This window comes from Denticeps clupeoides, chromosome 17 (assembly GCF_900700375.1).
Source record: "Denticeps clupeoides chromosome 17, fDenClu1.1, whole genome shotgun sequence".
NCBI lineage: Eukaryota > Metazoa > Chordata > Actinopteri > Clupeiformes > Denticipitidae > Denticeps > Denticeps clupeoides.
This window is the reverse complement of record NC_041723.1, coordinates 11,162,981-11,178,850: the sequence shown is the minus strand read 5'-3', so window position 1 is coordinate 11,178,850 and position 15,870 is coordinate 11,162,981. Positions and strand designations below refer to the sequence as shown.

Genomic DNA, 15,870 nt, shown 5'->3' with positions numbered 1-15,870 from the left:
TCCCTTTATACAGAGAGTGGCTGAAGCTGGAACTCCTAAAACCTTCATCCAAATTGAATGTGGTCACCCTCAAATGAAATATGAGAGTCTGCACTTTATGTCCATAACTATGGTTGGAAAATATTTCAATAAACAACCCCAAAGACAAAACTTGTCAGTGTCCAGATATATATGTGGATATATACTAATTGTAAGCGCATCAATGGAGCTGAACAAACATAATAACAAACATCAATATACTACAAAGTAAAATAATTTTTTGCTAGCCAAAAAAAAAAAAGCCTGATTGATTTTCCAATTTATTTTCTCCAATGCAAAATATTACTAGTATGTTATACATAAATACAATTAAAAAGCTCTTTAATGATACGTGTTAATCAACCCAAACTAAAAATAGCCCCGAGCAGGCCATTATGGTATTTCTCTTTGGTTCACCCGCACACTTCAGACATCCTGGTTGTTCAACTCAGAACTCCTGTCTTATAGTCTCCTTTACAGGATTTTACACATTCTGACTGCTGCTCTGTATTCGTTATCATCTCCTGAGAGGCAGTAGTGACACGTGCTTTCTTCCTGCATAATTACTAATTATTATATACCTGGCCTGTACAGCAAATTACTGTAACATATACTATAATGCATGATATACATTAATTTCAGATTTATATTTTACAATACTCTTAAAATACTCATAAGTGGACTAACCATGGAATATATATTAAAAAAATCTATAAAATGCCAAAGTTATGTGAAAGCACAGAGATCATCCGTAGCTTTCAGAGAATCTCTCATCTGTATCAGAACCCTGTTACCAAGCAAAGATCCCAACCCATGGCTTCCAGCACTCTGCCACTGGATGGCAACATATTACAAAAATATCCCATCTCTGAGCCAATGGCAAGGCAAGGAGCCCAATCTTCCAGCAACAACTGGCCCCAGAGAAAAAAAGGCCTGAATCACTCGGAGTGACTCATGGTTTCAAATGAACAGAATTTTGTTCCGTACAAGTCAAGTCCTGTTCAGAAACTACAATGATTAGCTTCCTGTCTTGAAAGTATGAATGAATGTGTCAACACATTCATCAATCAGTTCTTCCGACGGACAAACCTCATACCAAGAGAAACAAATATTTTATTTAAAAAATATTTGACTGCAAATACAGTACACTCCTAACATATTTATATATATTTTTATATTTTGCATAAAGAATTATTACATGATAGAATTACAAGATTTGATACAAGTCGCATAGAGAATATCTTTAACATTGAAACCATCTGTAGTGTAAAAACATCAAAACACTAACAAACAAACAAAAAAAAGGGATGAGAGTTATGGGCCAGTTCCGGTAAATAGATATATAAAGACTGGATGGACTGTGTGACAGACAGGCAATGGAAGTCTCTCCATCTCTGCTTAGGGAAGGCATATGTGTGTGTGTGTGTGTGTGTGTGTGTGTGTGTGTGTGTATGTTGGGAGGAGTTCCTATTTGACAACAGCCCCATCCTTCTTGGCTCTCAGCGGTGCGTCTCCTACCCATCGGGCTCCAGACACGTGAGTGGATGCAGCTTGTTAGTTGCGTCCCAGAGCCCCTGCAGCACAGCAGCAGCCACGGTTACGCCTCTCACAAAGGCCAGGGCAGATCGCTGAAGTCCACCGGGCCTCCCAGGCCAGCGTCCGCCTCCAGCAGGCTCATGATCACGGCCATGGCTGCCTCATCGTTGCTGGGACTGCTGGATCCAGGCTCGTCCATGATATCAATACTCAGGTGGGAGTTCTCGCCTAGAGATGGTGACAATGATTCACAATATTTTAGTCTCATTTTTAGATAATACGTCACACTTATTACAGGACAAAGAGTAACTCACTCATGAGAGAGTTGTTAGAGTACGGATATCCTACTGAATCCGGTCCTGCCACGATTCCTGTGGAGGGAATGTCTGGAGTTCCCCCATTCTGAATCTGCAGGAGGACAACGTTAATGAGCAAATCAGACACGAATGATCCTCAGATCTTGTGTAAATCAGAGTATGAAAAAGATCTCACCTTCTTGCCTCCGGGAGAGCAGGTGTCCGGAGGGGGAGTGCTGGTGATGTTCAGGGGGCTTGAGCCACAGCTGGATGGTGAAGAACCCCTGATTCTGTAAAAAAAAATAAAAATAAATAAATAATAATAATAATAATTGAGATTACATGAAATATTAAAATTGTGTCCATGCACGTTAGCGATTCCTTATTCGTCTCGGACCTCTGAATTTCCATGACTTCCTCAGCTATCATGCGGCCGATCTTGCCAGCTCCAGCTCGGGTTCCTCCAGGTATGCCTGGAACCGTTTGGAGGGCACGCTTGCCTCCTCCTACAAACAATCCCGATATACAAGAGAAATAAACAGAACTATATATTAGTGGACTTAAAAAGCGCACAAACAAAACTAAAAGTACAAATATCTCACCATCACCAGACGTTAGCACACTGTCCATACTCTGAGGCGAGGAAGCAGGCTGAGGATAATTGGGGTCTGCACCATCGAGCACACTGCCCCTGAGAAAAAGAAGACCCCGTGGTCACGCCCAGAGTCGAGAGCCACAGAGCTGTTTCCTAAAACCTGTGAATATGCTCATATAGTGTATAATGCAACTTACGACACCACAGTGTTGGTAGAGACGATATATTCCACCTCTTTGGTCCAGGGGTTCATGAAACTAAACCAGCGGCTCCGCAGGGTGATGAAGGACCCATCTTTTATCTTGAACTTGTAACAGTTCGTGGTGATTTTTTCCCTCATCTGTAGCACTGCAACATGGCAAAAATCACATCACAACCTCAACACCAGTGCTAACTGCTAGTGTGCCCACACCAAACCCAGACAACCAGTTCAAAGAAGCCAGAGGCGCATTTTCTACCTTGTCTGTGGCACTCAGCAAGGTGCGCAATGTCATCCTGGTGGAAATACTCATAGAACGACGTGCCCAGAAGTTCCTGGGGTAAGTATGCGAGGATAGCCGTGGCCCTGAACAGAAACGAACATCGTAAAGTTATAATGAACTGAGACATCACATCAACAGACGCGTCCCACAGGAATACAGTGTACATTCACGTAGCAGTCTGAGTCTATTACGGGTCCTTTATTTAAGGCCCTGTAATTTCCGCTGCGCATTGTGCCACACCGCCTGTAATAAATGGCCTTTAAAGTGACGAGCTGTCAAAACCCTACAAGACAATAAATGCAGCAAAATGAAGTGTTTACAGAAAGCTGTGGTGGCAGAGAGCAAATGAGGGACTCTCTAGTCAGACAAGAGGTTTTTATTTCAACCACACGCTGAGATATGATTAAATAGAAGAGAGCTGCAATAAGCACACCCGCCGGGAGCGAGATATTCATCTGTGGCCTCTCGGCCCTGATGCGTAGTAGGCAGAGGAAAAGCTACGCCCATTCCTTTAGAAGCTGATACAATCTTTCTCCATTACTGTAAAAAAAAAAAAAAAAAAAAGCAACTGATCATGAAAATAGGGCACGTTTTGACCACAAAAAGCAAAATGCTGTAACTGGGAGTGGTCACATTTTCACTCTGTCTACAGGATACTGAACGATGATAAAAACTTGTGGTTCAGTTTTCCACGATAGTTTGCGTATGGACTTTGTTTCAATTTCTCTGTACAATTTTTTTTTTTTTTAAAGCAAATCTATGCTGCCCTCAACATTAACAACCCTATAAGTGGCAGTCTAAGTCATCAATGATAAAGCATAGCTAATGATGGAAAGTCCACAACTCATTTTACATTTGCGGCATTTATCCAGAGCGACTTTCAGTCAGTAGTTACAGGGACAGTTGCCTTGGAGACACGCAGGGTTAAGTCTCTTGCTCAGGGACTGAAGACAGGGCTTTTGCATCCCACCTGTCTGTGTGGCGTATTGACAGGAGGGGGTAAAAATGATCCAGAATCAGGATGTAGGTTACACGTGAGCTATTAATCATTATTTTAATCCTTTTTTAAAAATCTAAATGAAAGAGTGTCAAAGTTGCACATCTACAAAACCACGCTGGGTCGGTAGTTACGTGTTCTCCTGTCCAAACACATTCTGGTTTATAAACATCCTTGATGTTACATTGGTGAACACTTCCAATGAGCTACATCTCCAACATTTGGTTATGTTTCTGCAGGATCCTGTGCAGGAGGAACGAATCCCATCGGTTTCTGCAGTAGAGTCACATCAGTACAGGTTCTACACTCACCTCTGGTCCACAAAGACGAACTTTCCGTCTATAGCATGGCGGGAGACGTATTCTGTGGGTTTAACGCGGATGTCTCCATTCATTGGCTGTGGCACAATGTGAGGGTGCAGTCGGCCAATGGCCACCAGGCAGCTCAGGTTGCAGCCCTCGTTGTCGGGTTCGTTGTCCTCGTCCAGGCCCATTTTAGTCGGTGGCCAGCTCTTCAGGTAGCCGGTGCTGTGGATGGTGCAGAAGCTCTTGCGGTCAGCTGCAGGAGCCCAAACAATGACTAATTGTTAGCCCGCGTCACACAGCCTCTGGATTACAGTTCATTAAAGTCCCGTCCGCACAGCAACAAGGTCACCTGAAGCTCATCCCAAAAGGAAACCCAAAACCCGCACAAGCAGGCCTCTGTGAATCAACGCATGGAATATTCATGAGGCCGCGTTGGCTATTTGTATTCTGTTGTGTGTGACCTATGAAGCTGCGGTCAGCAGAGGGTAACTACAGCATGCCGCCCTCACTTCACCTCGCGTCCACAACCATTTAAAACACGAATAAAACAGGCGACCTTGCGAATCACTTGGCAAACCTCATCCGCTTTAACCACCAGCAGTCAAAGACGGCTACGACAAAGACGAACCTTTCTTCTTCGAACAGGTGGAGGGGAAGTCCTTGTCCTCCATTTTGACAGAGGGGCGGTTGCACTTCATTCGGCAGAAAAAGGAGCGGCGGGCGCCAGAGCACAGTCTGGAAGGCCCGGGTGTGATGTCGGTCTTCACAGGGAGGCCAGCTGGTGGAGAAAAAAAACAAGTCCCTAGTAGACAGGTCCTACATTTAGACTCCTATCCACAGACATACATTCCCTTCCATCTCCCCAGGAGAAATACAGAATGAACCGTCTTCGTATGCAGGCTGGTGGTGTAATAAAGTACATGTAACCGTGACATGAATAAAAAATACAAAAGTAAGGAAGTAATCGGTCAATGCTACACGGAGGTATTTAGAATACAATTTATTAATGTGAAAAAACAACAACAATCAAATCTGCTCAAATGTGGATGACTATCAATAATAAATTCACAGGGAGATGGTTTACTTTTGGCATCGATGAGCCTCTCCCGTGGGGCAGTATCCGAAGACGACAGCTGTTCCTTGACTTTGGCGATGTCCTTCGGATGCAGGTAATCAAAGAGACTCTGTCCAATTAAATCATTCTATGAGGAAAAGGAAATGGTTGAGAGACAAAAGAGATTGAGAATTTCGAGCGATCACTGATATTTACTGATTAATCTTTACCTGGCTGTAATTGAGGATTTTGTACACTGATTCTGAAACAAACAGGATCTTCCCACGATCGCAGCCAACGACAAACAGAAAGCCGTCAGCAGCCTGGAGGTGATGAGACAAGAGACAAATTCACAACGGTTATCCAGCTGCTATTCTGAAATACCACAAAAAAAAAAAAAAGAAAAAAAGTATACATTTACACGTCAACCCTACCCTCAATATTAAGTGCTTGAGTTCATCATCTGAGAGAAAGGAGGGTTTGTAGTTTGCCTCGGTGTAAGGATTTGTAGCCCCTATAGAAAAAAAAATAACAACTCCACAATGAGAAAATTGTCTTAATGATCTTTTCACCCAAAAACAGCAGAACCTCACCTCTTAATGTCTTCATGTGCTGGACAGCCATCCGTAGCACCGTCAGTTTGTCCAGCTTGCGTGACATGGCATTGCAGGTAGGCACTAAAGATGCCAGCTCATCTATGAAACTGTTCATCTTGTCTCTCCTTCGTTTCTCAATCTGACTGTGGGCTTCCCTGTTGTCAAGGTAATGAGGGAAGAGCGGTCAGTGTACAGCGCTGTTCTACAAAAACGCAGCATACCGCTGAAGCATAATTAAAATTGCAGCCGCATATTGGGGTCATACAAAAATGAGTTTGGGAGAATAGCCATCCAATATCATACCACCTTACCTGGCGTTTCTAATCCGTCCTTGTTGATCAGCACATTCCCTGCAGGGAAAAAAACGACGTTGCCCCGGTTTATGAATTTTAATACCAGCATTGGTCAAAAAGACGTCTACCCCTTAAAAACACTCACCTGCCAAGCTGTTTATCCTTGTCAGTATCCATGCTGTCACTATGACGACAAAGATCAGATCAGTGTGTGTGTATGTTTCTTTTTCTTCAAAAACTACATAAACATACAGTGCCTTAAACAGAACTGCCCAAAAGTTGTAATTTACACAATATTGTGAATATATTTAGCATGATTATCTCAAATTCTAGCAGCTCTTGAAGAAGATGCCAATACTCACTCAAAAGAGAAGCCGTCAATCCTAAAAAAGAAAAAAGGAGATAAATCAGTTAGGCAGGAACCAGGAAGAGTGAACGGCAATATTTAAATATTGATTTCTGAGCTCACTGGTAGTCTGTAGAGCTGCCCTTCCTCTTGCGGGTGTAATCCATGCCTGGAGTGCTCATGGAACTGCTGATCAGGTCAGTGGAGCTGGGTGACATGAACTCGTTCATCGTGGAGGAAATGTCCATTCTTTGGTCTGCCATTAGGTCACCTTACACAGACAGAGAGCGCTTCAGACGGCCATCAACGCTTTACAGACCACACAGCACACAACTGAAATCTATCCTTCAACCAACTGCACCGGCATAAAATTAGGATCCACCCACACACACACACACACTCACCATACAGATTCATTCACTTGACTCAGAGCATGTCCTTCCATCCACCGTCAGTGCCTCTAGTGAATAATGCAGAAATAACACGTTTATTCATTCCTTCTAGTCAAACTGCCATTTTAAAACACTGCACATCCACACAGAAGCAGAAGATAGTAGGTGTTAAGTGCATAATGGTTGCCAGGAAACCTCCTGAAGAAAAGCGGACTTAGACACATATGGCAGGAAGAGCGTAACTAGAAAGCGCAAGAAGGAGGAACACTCGGCTGAGTGCTAATCGAATGGCAGCGTTTTCTGCAGCTTCGGCCTTTCCGTACGGCCCGTCCTACTAGAACTGATTAAGCCTAATTTCCATCCATGTGGACATAAATGTAATAGGGTATCCAATTATTATTATTATTATTATGTGCGAAGCAAGCAGCAAGAGAAAGGCTCGGAAAGTGTGAGGACCACTTCGGTATATTGAAATGTGGTGCTGTTCTTGCAGTAAATATGTTACCGTGAACATACTGCTCTTCATGGTGTACAAATGGAATGGCAACATAAGACCCGCCTACCTGTGTCAGAGGAGCAGATGATGCTCTTCGGAGTGGCACTTCTTACTTCTTACGAAATTGGAAAATGCTGTGGCCACAAAGGGAACATGACGTTAGGTTAATCGGAAGCCACGCCGGCAGAGACCATCTGAAGACATCATGGCAGACCGGCTTCAACACCTTTACGACAATTTGGTGCATATACGGCCACACACACGGTTAAACCCACCCCGCAATTACGCGAAATATCGGATCCCCCGCACCGCACTCTGCAATTACCCTGCGCCTTTCCTCGCGGTCGGCCCGAGCGAAGCGGCGAGCCGTGCACCGCCTTCTGTAGGATTGAGGTCAAGGCTCCGACTGAGCCACCCCAGGACATTGATCTCGAGTTGGATCACAGTCACGTCGAAATAACCCAACATGACATCTTGGACATCTTCTGAATGAAATCACAGCACGATTTAAAACCACAGGAGCGTCGTTTAACACAAGGGAGTGCCGCTCCCATAAAATCTTTCTGTTTTCAAAAGGTGCCTTTAGCCGATTAGCATTTTCTATAATTAACTTTATTATCAATTTGGGAGCATTTACAGTCCCTGTTTTTTTTTTTTTTTACCTCCTTCTTCAATAAAACCTTTGATCTATTAAACACAACTCGATTTGTCGTGTTAATCTGGCCCAAATTGAATTAAAGACAATCATGTGGTCTCCCTTCCATTGGACATTTACTCAACTGTCCCTGTGTTTATGGAAGTAGGGCGCCACGAAGTGAAATAAAACGCAGAGATAATATTCGAAGTGCGAATCGGGGTCGCCTGCGTTGGTAAAAGGAGTGTAGTTGGTGTGTCGCCACTGGACAACACGGCAAATTAATATTCATTTTCTCTTCCCCTCTCCCAACCCAACCCAACCCCACCCCACCCCGGCCGGAGAGGATCTTTGCTGCAATTTATCGGACACAATTCAAAGAGTAAAATAGACCTCGCGTTACGTTTGACTGCGAAAGGCAGGTCGGCGACGCGACCGTGTGGGCGATCGGTCCACCTGCCCGGCGTCCAACAGGTCGGGCGGGACGATTACGTGTGGGAGAACAGTATCGCTAATGACCCGGCGACCTATTTCACGGGTTAGGAAAGCAGCAGCCGCGGGGAGGGGAGAGCGAGGCAGGTAGGCGGCCTGACTCCGGTGTTCCGCGGCCGACCACCGCAAAAAAAAAAGCGGTCTACAGCTAACAAGCCCGGCCGGAGCGGCCGGTCCCGCAGCGACGTGTAGAAAAAAAAAATAAAAAAAAGAGGCGTGACGGAACAAATTGTACGAGGGCTGTTTAAAAATCAAAAAGAGCGTAAAATAAATGACAAAAACCACGAAAGCGTCGAGATTTACGAACACCAACCCGTTTCCGCCGTCGTCTGACGACGCCGTGACAGAAGCCTGGCTAATTTTAGCTGCCTCCACACACTGCTAACCTGCTAACCGGGAGAGAACGCCCCTTCTCCGGCGAATCAACTGCCGTGTCACGGGGCTCGGGGGAAAAAAAAAACCCCACACTCGCCGTTGCGGTACCCGAACGTTTCTTTTAAATGCCATTTTCTGACTTGCCTTGGCGAGCCGGGGCGTCACACGCAGGTCTGGCTTCGCGCGTACGAGGCTCGGCTACCGACGAGGAGGACGGAGAAGGGGGGAAAGAAAAATGTGACATAAACAGCATCCGTCTGTGACCTACTTTCTCCTCTTCGTGATGACCGTCGAACCACTAACCTACATTCTGGACCAATCGCAGGCGCCGCGCCGGCCACGCAGTTCCTCGACCAATGGGAACGGGCGAAATGCGTGACGGACGTGTGCTCCGGCCAATCGCGTCGCCGCACTGTCTCGGCACGGCCTGCGTCAAACGTAACCAATGAAGAATACCATCAAAACAAATGGCAGAGGGCGCATGAAGAGCGACGTCGTTTAAATGAACCAGATGCGCGGGTTGAATCGCCCGTTCGCGACCCTTGTGTTTTAGGTGAAATTCGCCTGTGCCGACTTACCGAGGTGGAGCGTTATTCGAGATTTACCCAAACCTGCCAGACTAGCCAGAAAATCTTCTACATTTCTTCGATAAATGCGAGTTAGATGTTGAATGTTCCCGAAATCGACGTTCCATCGTGTTATACGCGGCCGACACGGGGCCACGCAGCCAGGGGCGTTAAAACACGCCCGCCTCGCCGGTTTTCTGTCGTGCTTCCCCGGGCCCCGCTTATACCCCTTCTCTGCGGACGAGGTCTAGTTTTATAGGAGAGTTTTGGCGAGGCTGCAGTTTACGGATGTCCGCGCTGTTTTAAAGGCGTGAAAAGTGTAAGTGTCTCAGTTAATCGAAAATAAGTTGTTAATTATCACATTAACAGGACAACAACGTCCCTCTCAGCATGGCCTTACTACCATAAACACAGAACAGAATATGGTGAATAGAAATATAATAGTAATGCACACGTCTCGGTTACGAATTTGCGACTGTCGAGCCGCAGCGCCGCAATGCACGTTCTTTCGGTGGAATTACGCGCGCCGTCCGCGCAGAAGCCGGGCGCGACGTGCTCCGGTCCAGGCGGTGGCGCCACCGCTGCTGCGAGGCGGCCGATCGTGCCAGCGCGGCGCCAGAAGAACCGGGTAGCAACCGTCGCCTCGACGAAAGCCCACTAGGCAAATAGATGCGGAGCGGTGCGGTGCGCCGTGGGAGGCCGTTTCCGAGATTTTGTGAGTTTACCGACGATCTTTCCTCGTGGGGGGGACAACGTGACACATATGTTTGTGTTTTTGGTGTTCGCCGTGTAACGCCGTGTCTGAAGTCTGCGGTTCTTTGGTTTTAGAGGGAACCATGTCCTCTTTAGCAGACGACACAGCCGGCGACACTCCTGTCAGAGACATGACATGGACCCTTCCTGGAGCGCGGATGACGCCAGGTCTGAAGTTATTTTCACGCTGTTACTGAAGCCGGGGCTTGTTTCAGTACTTTTGTAATAGACAACATTGATACCAGATTGATGCAACTTGTAATATTACCTTTTTTTCCTACCTTTACGTTACCCTTTAATTAAGTTATATTTTGTAGCTTATTTTGCATTATTTTTGTATTAGTATATTAGTATTATTATATTAGTACAGTACAGGCCAAAAGTTTGGACACACCTTCTCATTCAGTGTGTTTTCTTTATTTTCATGACCATTTTCATTGGTAGATTCTCACTGAAGGCATCAAAACTATGAATGAACACATGTGGAGTTATGTACTTAACAAAAAAAGGTGAAATAACTGAAAACATGTTTTATATTCTAGTTTCTTTGCTCTGATTACTGCTTTGCACACTCTTGGCATTCTCTCGATGAGCTTCAAGAGGTCGTCACTTGAAATGGTTTTCCAACAGTCTTGAAGGAGTTCAACACCAGAGGTGTTTAGCACTTGTTGGTCCCTTTGCCTTCACTCTGCGGTCCAGCTCACCCCAAACCATCTGGATTGGGTTCAGGTCCGGTGACTGTAGAGGTCAGGTCTCCACTTTTTGTTAAGTACATAACTCTACATGTGTTCATTCATAGTTTTGATGCCTTCAGTGCGAATCTACCAACGTAAATGGTTATGAAAATAAAGAAACAAATTGAATGAGAAGGTGTCCAAACTTTACTGTATATTAGTATTAGTATATTTCTTCTCTTAAGCTATCTTTTTTTACACCCAGTATTTCAGATACCTCCCTGGCTCAGGGATGCACCTAATCTAGTTGTAAGAGTTATTTTATTATTATTATTTTTTAAAACTTTATTAATCCCGAAGGAAATTGCTTCTCTGCTTTTAACTATCACCCTTGGTGAGCAGTGGGCAGCCATGACAGGCGCCCGGGGAGCAGTGTGTGGGGACGTTGCTTTTGCTCAGTGGCACCTTGGCGGATCAAGATTCGAACTGGCAACCTTCTGACTATGGGCCCACTTCCTTAACCACTTCCCCTATACAATGACAATAAAGATATTCTCATTTGAGCTGTTTCTATAGACATCTTCATATCAGACTTGACGTTAAGGTGATGTTTTGTTTATAGTATCATTGGTTGCCCAAAATGCGCGGGAACGTCAGACTGTGTCTAAGATGAGTAGGGAGGAACTGGAAGATCGCTTCTTACGTCTCCACGAGGACAACTTGTTAGTAAAACAGCACAATCTAAAACACGAGGACAAACTGAAAAGGTAGTTTTACTTGTCCTGTAAATAGACAATTGAATGGTGGCTTTAAATCATGATATTCCTTTTGTCACTGATTACATTGTCAATACTGGATTCAGAATGTCCACCAAGATGATCCGCTTGGGGAAGGAGAGAAAGCGCATGGAGCAGATGTCTTCCGGGGTTCGTGGGGCTACGGGTCGTAATGTGGAGATGGAGGAGTTGGTAGAAGATCTGCAGGAGAAGGTCCAGCATCTGGAGAAACAGAATGAGGGTCTCAAGCAGCGCCTGATCAGCACTAAGCACCAACTGCAGGTCAAGACCCGTCGCCCTACACCTTACGGCCATGTCCAGCCACGCATCAACACTGGTCTCCGGAGGATGAGAGATGACGTGTTCTCTCCCCAGCAACCACATACTCCCTCCAGAGGTGAACTTGCAACCTAATTTTTATGTCCTCATAAGAATGTGGTGTTCTTCTCTGAAGTTCACACACGGTCTTTGTTTTTTCTTATGACTAGCATCCAGGAATGTGGAACCCGATACTGCCGGTGCACGGCCACCCCATGGTCTACTGCCCCGTTATGGACACAGCTTGCTGGATGATGCCAGGGCTGAAATTCGTAACTTGTGTGTGCTTTATTTTTTCTGGAATTTTGTATTCAGTGTTGCATGTGCATTTACACTTTGAATAGATTCTTTATTGGACATGCCTCTGTGACCTTTCTAATAAAAGGGAGAATGTGGTTGAGAGTCAAAGAACACAAATGGAAGAGATGGAGAGAGAGACAGACATATTTAGAGACCAGTTGAGGAGGAAAGACAGAGAATATGAGGAGTCTCTCCTCCAACTGAGAGAACAGCAAACCAGTGGACAGAGGTAAATATTTTCAGAAGACATGTCTGTGTTTCTATGTCGATCTTATCATATTATCTAATTTGATTAGTTGGGAGTGGTAGTAGCCTAGTGGGTAACACACTCGTCTGTGAACCAGAAGACACAGTTTCTAATCCCACCTACTACCATTGTCTCTTTGAGCGAGACACTTAACCTTATGTGTCTCCAGGGGGACTGTCCCTGTTTACTGATTGTAATTTTGTAAATGTAAAATCAGTTCTCATAGTCCCATATATTCTGTTGCTCTGTGCCATGTCCAGGTCTGCTATAAAAGACAATGTTGAAATGATAAAAATGCACAAACAGTTGGCGGAGAAAGGAAGTAACGTTACTGTGCTGGAGGGAAAGTTACTCCACTTACAGGAGGTAAGCGGAACACACACACACACACACACACACACACACACACACAAAATTCAATGCCTGTATTAAATTTTTTTTAGATCATTGATTTAAAAAAAAAAAAAAAAAAAAACAAATCCAGTGATGTTTTGTATGGTCATTATATGGTCTTTATACTTTTTTTTTTTTGTGGAAGTATTTCATGTTGTCATATGCCCTCTACTGGCAAAGGCCATGCATTGTCTTTATGCACATTTATTGCAATAGGTATGAACTTTTGCATTGATATCTTTTTTGCAACCTAATAAAATATCATTTGGATTCAACACAGCAGATAGAGCTTTGTTTACCTCTGTTGTGCAACCACTACAGAACCAGAAGACTCTAAATGCCGGCCATGATGTACTGCTGGCCAAAGTAGATGAGTTGACTGGACAGCTGAAGGAAGAGCGTCTCAAGAACCTGGGTCTCGAGAGCCAGATGCACTCCAGGGCCCTGGAGCAGCGCAGGATAGAGGAGGTACATAGATCACCACTTAAGCTAGATGGACTAATACGGCATGTGGATTTCTCTGTGCTGGGCAATATACAGAAAGTAGTTTGATGATGTAGTCTGATTTTTTTTTTTAGTGTACTGATATTTATCACAGATTGAGATTGAGGCAAATCTCAATCTGTGATAGTTCTGGATCATGTATAATTCAAATGGGTGGAAATGTGAGTTTTTAACAATAATATCTTTAAGGCACTTCATTAGCACAGCCACTAGAGATGTATTTCTTTGTGCCTGGCTGAATGTGGAGGGTTATGTCAGGTTGTGACGAAACTGTCTGTGCCTGAATGTGACAAGTACTTTATTTATTCTTAGCTACAAGAACAGGTCAATGACCTGGAAAAAGAGAGAGAACTGCTCAAGGAGAACTGTGATAAACTGGTAAATAGGTAAGATCATATTGTGCACTGGCCGTACTGCTGTCTGCAACGAAGCATCTCTTAATTGTTTATTTCAGGCTGTCCCAGGTCCTATTTGTGACTAGTTTGAATTTATTTTAATGATGCAGTGCTTTTGATGTGAGCCAGGAGCAGAAATGGAAAACCAGAGAGCAGCAGCTCAAGCTTCAGATTGCTCAGCTTGAGATGGCCGTGAAGTCTGAGCTGGCTGACAAGAATGAGATTCTAGATAAGATCAAGGCAGAGAGAGGTACATGGTTAAAGACTTTAACTTAAAAAACATATGATTAGTGTAATTTAGTTTCTTCAATTAATTTGATGACTTTTTCATTGGTCCATTCCAAACCATTGTGTTGAAGTCCACTACCTCACAGTTCCTATATACACATAAGTTTACCTATAACCATTCCACCTCCAACAGATTTAAATGAGTCCTTGTCTCAAGAAAACAAGCAACTGCAGCTTAAATACCTAGAGCAGAAACAGCAACTGGATGAACTTAAAGAACGAATGAAATTCTTCATTAAGGTATGTTATGGGCACTGATATTTGTGGCGATATAATACATGTGACATTAGTGACAAGACTCCCCATGCACTAGATCAGTCTGATGATTTACACATAGATACAAAACATCACAGAGAGGCAAAATGATCCACTCATCTTTTGTTGTAATTATTATTTCTAATATTAATAGTTTTGGACTGTTTGCTCTGCTCTGCTAGTAATTGTTGTTCATAAAAGTCTTTTATAGACGTCTCAGGACAAGGGGCTCTGCCAAATCAAACATACAGATAGATTATCAGCCTCTTAATTAAACTGGTGAATGTGACATTCACACAATTTGCCTCTTTCTGAGGACAGCAGACAGACCTGTGTGGGTTTTATGTTGCTCTACTTCTTTTTTTTTTCCAGGAGAGTGAAACTGATGCTGCAGAACTCAGTGAAGCCCTGCTGCTCATAAAGGTCTGCAGATGGTGCTCTTTTAATATTCTTAAGAGGAAACTGTAGTCTTTGTCTTTGGTTGCTTCTGCAGATAGTTAATATTTTGTAAGTTTTTTTTTTTTTTTTTGCCAGCTTAGGAAAACGCAAAAGAATGAGGATCTCAGCTTCCTAGAGCAAGTAGATCGAGACATTTGTGTGGATCTGGAGCGGTCCATGAAGGAGTTACAGGCCACACATGCTGAGACCGTTCAGGAGTTGGAGAAGACAAGGAATATGCTCCTCATTCAGCACAAAATAAATAAGGACTACCAGGTATGAGTAAACATTTATTTACACCAAAATTAGTAAAGCGAAGAATGAGAGTGGTCAGAACCAGAGTAAAGCAGAGCTCTGAGGGACTACCCGTAGCGGCCCAACTGTGGACTGTGAGCTGCCACGAGCTGTGTAGTAGAGGTCAGGGGTTGTGATGGTTTGATGGGCCTGTCTGCAGATGTCCTGCTTGAGGACCAATGACAGCAGAGACAGCGTGACTGTGTCCCAGGGATAAATCTCCTCTGTGATGTTTGTTGCTCAAGTCAAAGTTCACCTTGTCCATTGTAATGCCGTTCCCTCAACAAGCCAGCCATTCCATTCCATCCTCTAACACCAATTAAAATCTGTCAGTCAATCGTTGCAACCCTGTCATTTCTGTCATTTTTTCAGTCTGCAGGTGAGGACAGGGATGTGAGCATTAATTAACGCAAACTCACTCAGCAGAGTGACGGAAACTTCAACATTATAATCAGAAGACAAGGAAATAGTGAAATATTTGGGCGATTAAACCGACAGCTGACTACTTCCCTAAGATAATAAGAAACCAATAACAGACAGTGAACAGGAGACAGGGGCGTGGTCACAGGGAGGAGTCTGGGATGGCATCATATTTTCTGGCATATGGGTTTTAATGGCATTTTGTGATATTTGCTTAGACACGTAATTCCGTCTATAAACTTTTAAAACTAATACGTAATTGTGGTTAATTAGAACAGAAAATACTACTTCAACATAGGATGCCATGCTGTTTAAACTGCTTGTCTGATTTTGCCTTTTTAT

At 44.0% G+C, this 15,870-nt stretch overlaps 2 protein-coding genes across 6 annotated transcripts in view; one reads left to right on the top strand and one right to left on the bottom strand.

Annotated features, from left to right (window-relative positions):
• Positions 1-1,111: 1,111 nt before the first annotated feature.
• On the bottom strand, positions 1,112-9,232 carry bmal1a (basic helix-loop-helix ARNT like 1a). 4 transcript variants are annotated; one of them, XM_028957656.1, is made up of 20 exons: positions 9,052-9,232; positions 7,474-7,540; positions 6,923-6,978; positions 6,642-6,789; positions 6,535-6,555; positions 6,318-6,356; positions 6,191-6,229; positions 5,877-6,034; positions 5,718-5,797; positions 5,514-5,606; positions 5,314-5,431; positions 4,858-5,007; positions 4,236-4,482; positions 2,904-3,010; positions 2,643-2,793; positions 2,453-2,541; positions 2,248-2,356; positions 2,047-2,140; positions 1,869-1,962; positions 1,112-1,782 (listed from the first exon to the last, which is right to left on the bottom strand). In XM_028957656.1, exons 3-20 carry the CDS (start codon positions 6,933-6,935, stop codon positions 1,625-1,627), a joined length of 1,908 nt encoding a protein of 635 aa, XP_028813489.1. In that variant the 5' UTR covers positions 6,936-6,978; positions 7,474-7,540; positions 9,052-9,232; the 3' UTR covers positions 1,112-1,624. The 4 variants fall into 4 exon arrangements, with proteins under 4 accessions (XP_028813489.1, XP_028813486.1, XP_028813487.1 ...); XM_028957653.1 differs by having other exon boundaries at positions 1,625-1,782; positions 9,176-9,194; XM_028957654.1 differs by lacking the exon at positions 9,052-9,232 and adding an exon at positions 8,846-8,867 and having other exon boundaries at positions 1,625-1,782.
• The window catches only part of rpgrip1l (RPGRIP1 like), a 14,783-nt gene continuing 7,309 nt past the window's right edge, over positions 8,397-15,870 (top strand). Inside the window, exons 1-13 of one of the 2 annotated variants that reach the window (XM_028957652.1) lie at positions 8,397-8,619; positions 10,302-10,394; positions 11,523-11,667; positions 11,763-12,073; positions 12,165-12,273; positions 12,380-12,523; positions 12,802-12,907; positions 13,256-13,402; positions 13,751-13,824; positions 13,944-14,083; positions 14,255-14,361; positions 14,749-14,799; positions 14,911-15,090. In XM_028957652.1, coding sequence (XP_028813485.1) covers positions 10,310-10,394; positions 11,523-11,667; positions 11,763-12,073; positions 12,165-12,273; positions 12,380-12,523; positions 12,802-12,907; positions 13,256-13,402; positions 13,751-13,824; positions 13,944-14,083; positions 14,255-14,361; positions 14,749-14,799; positions 14,911-15,090 — 1,599 coding nt within the window. In that variant the 5' untranslated portion in view covers positions 8,397-8,619; positions 10,302-10,309. Of the gene's footprint in view, positions 8,620-8,656; positions 10,189-10,301; positions 10,395-11,522; positions 11,668-11,762; positions 12,074-12,164; positions 12,274-12,379; positions 12,524-12,801; positions 12,908-13,255; positions 13,403-13,750; positions 13,825-13,943; positions 14,084-14,254; positions 14,362-14,748; positions 14,800-14,910; positions 15,091-15,870 lie in introns of those variants that run through there. The other variant, XM_028957651.1, reaches the window with a different exon arrangement.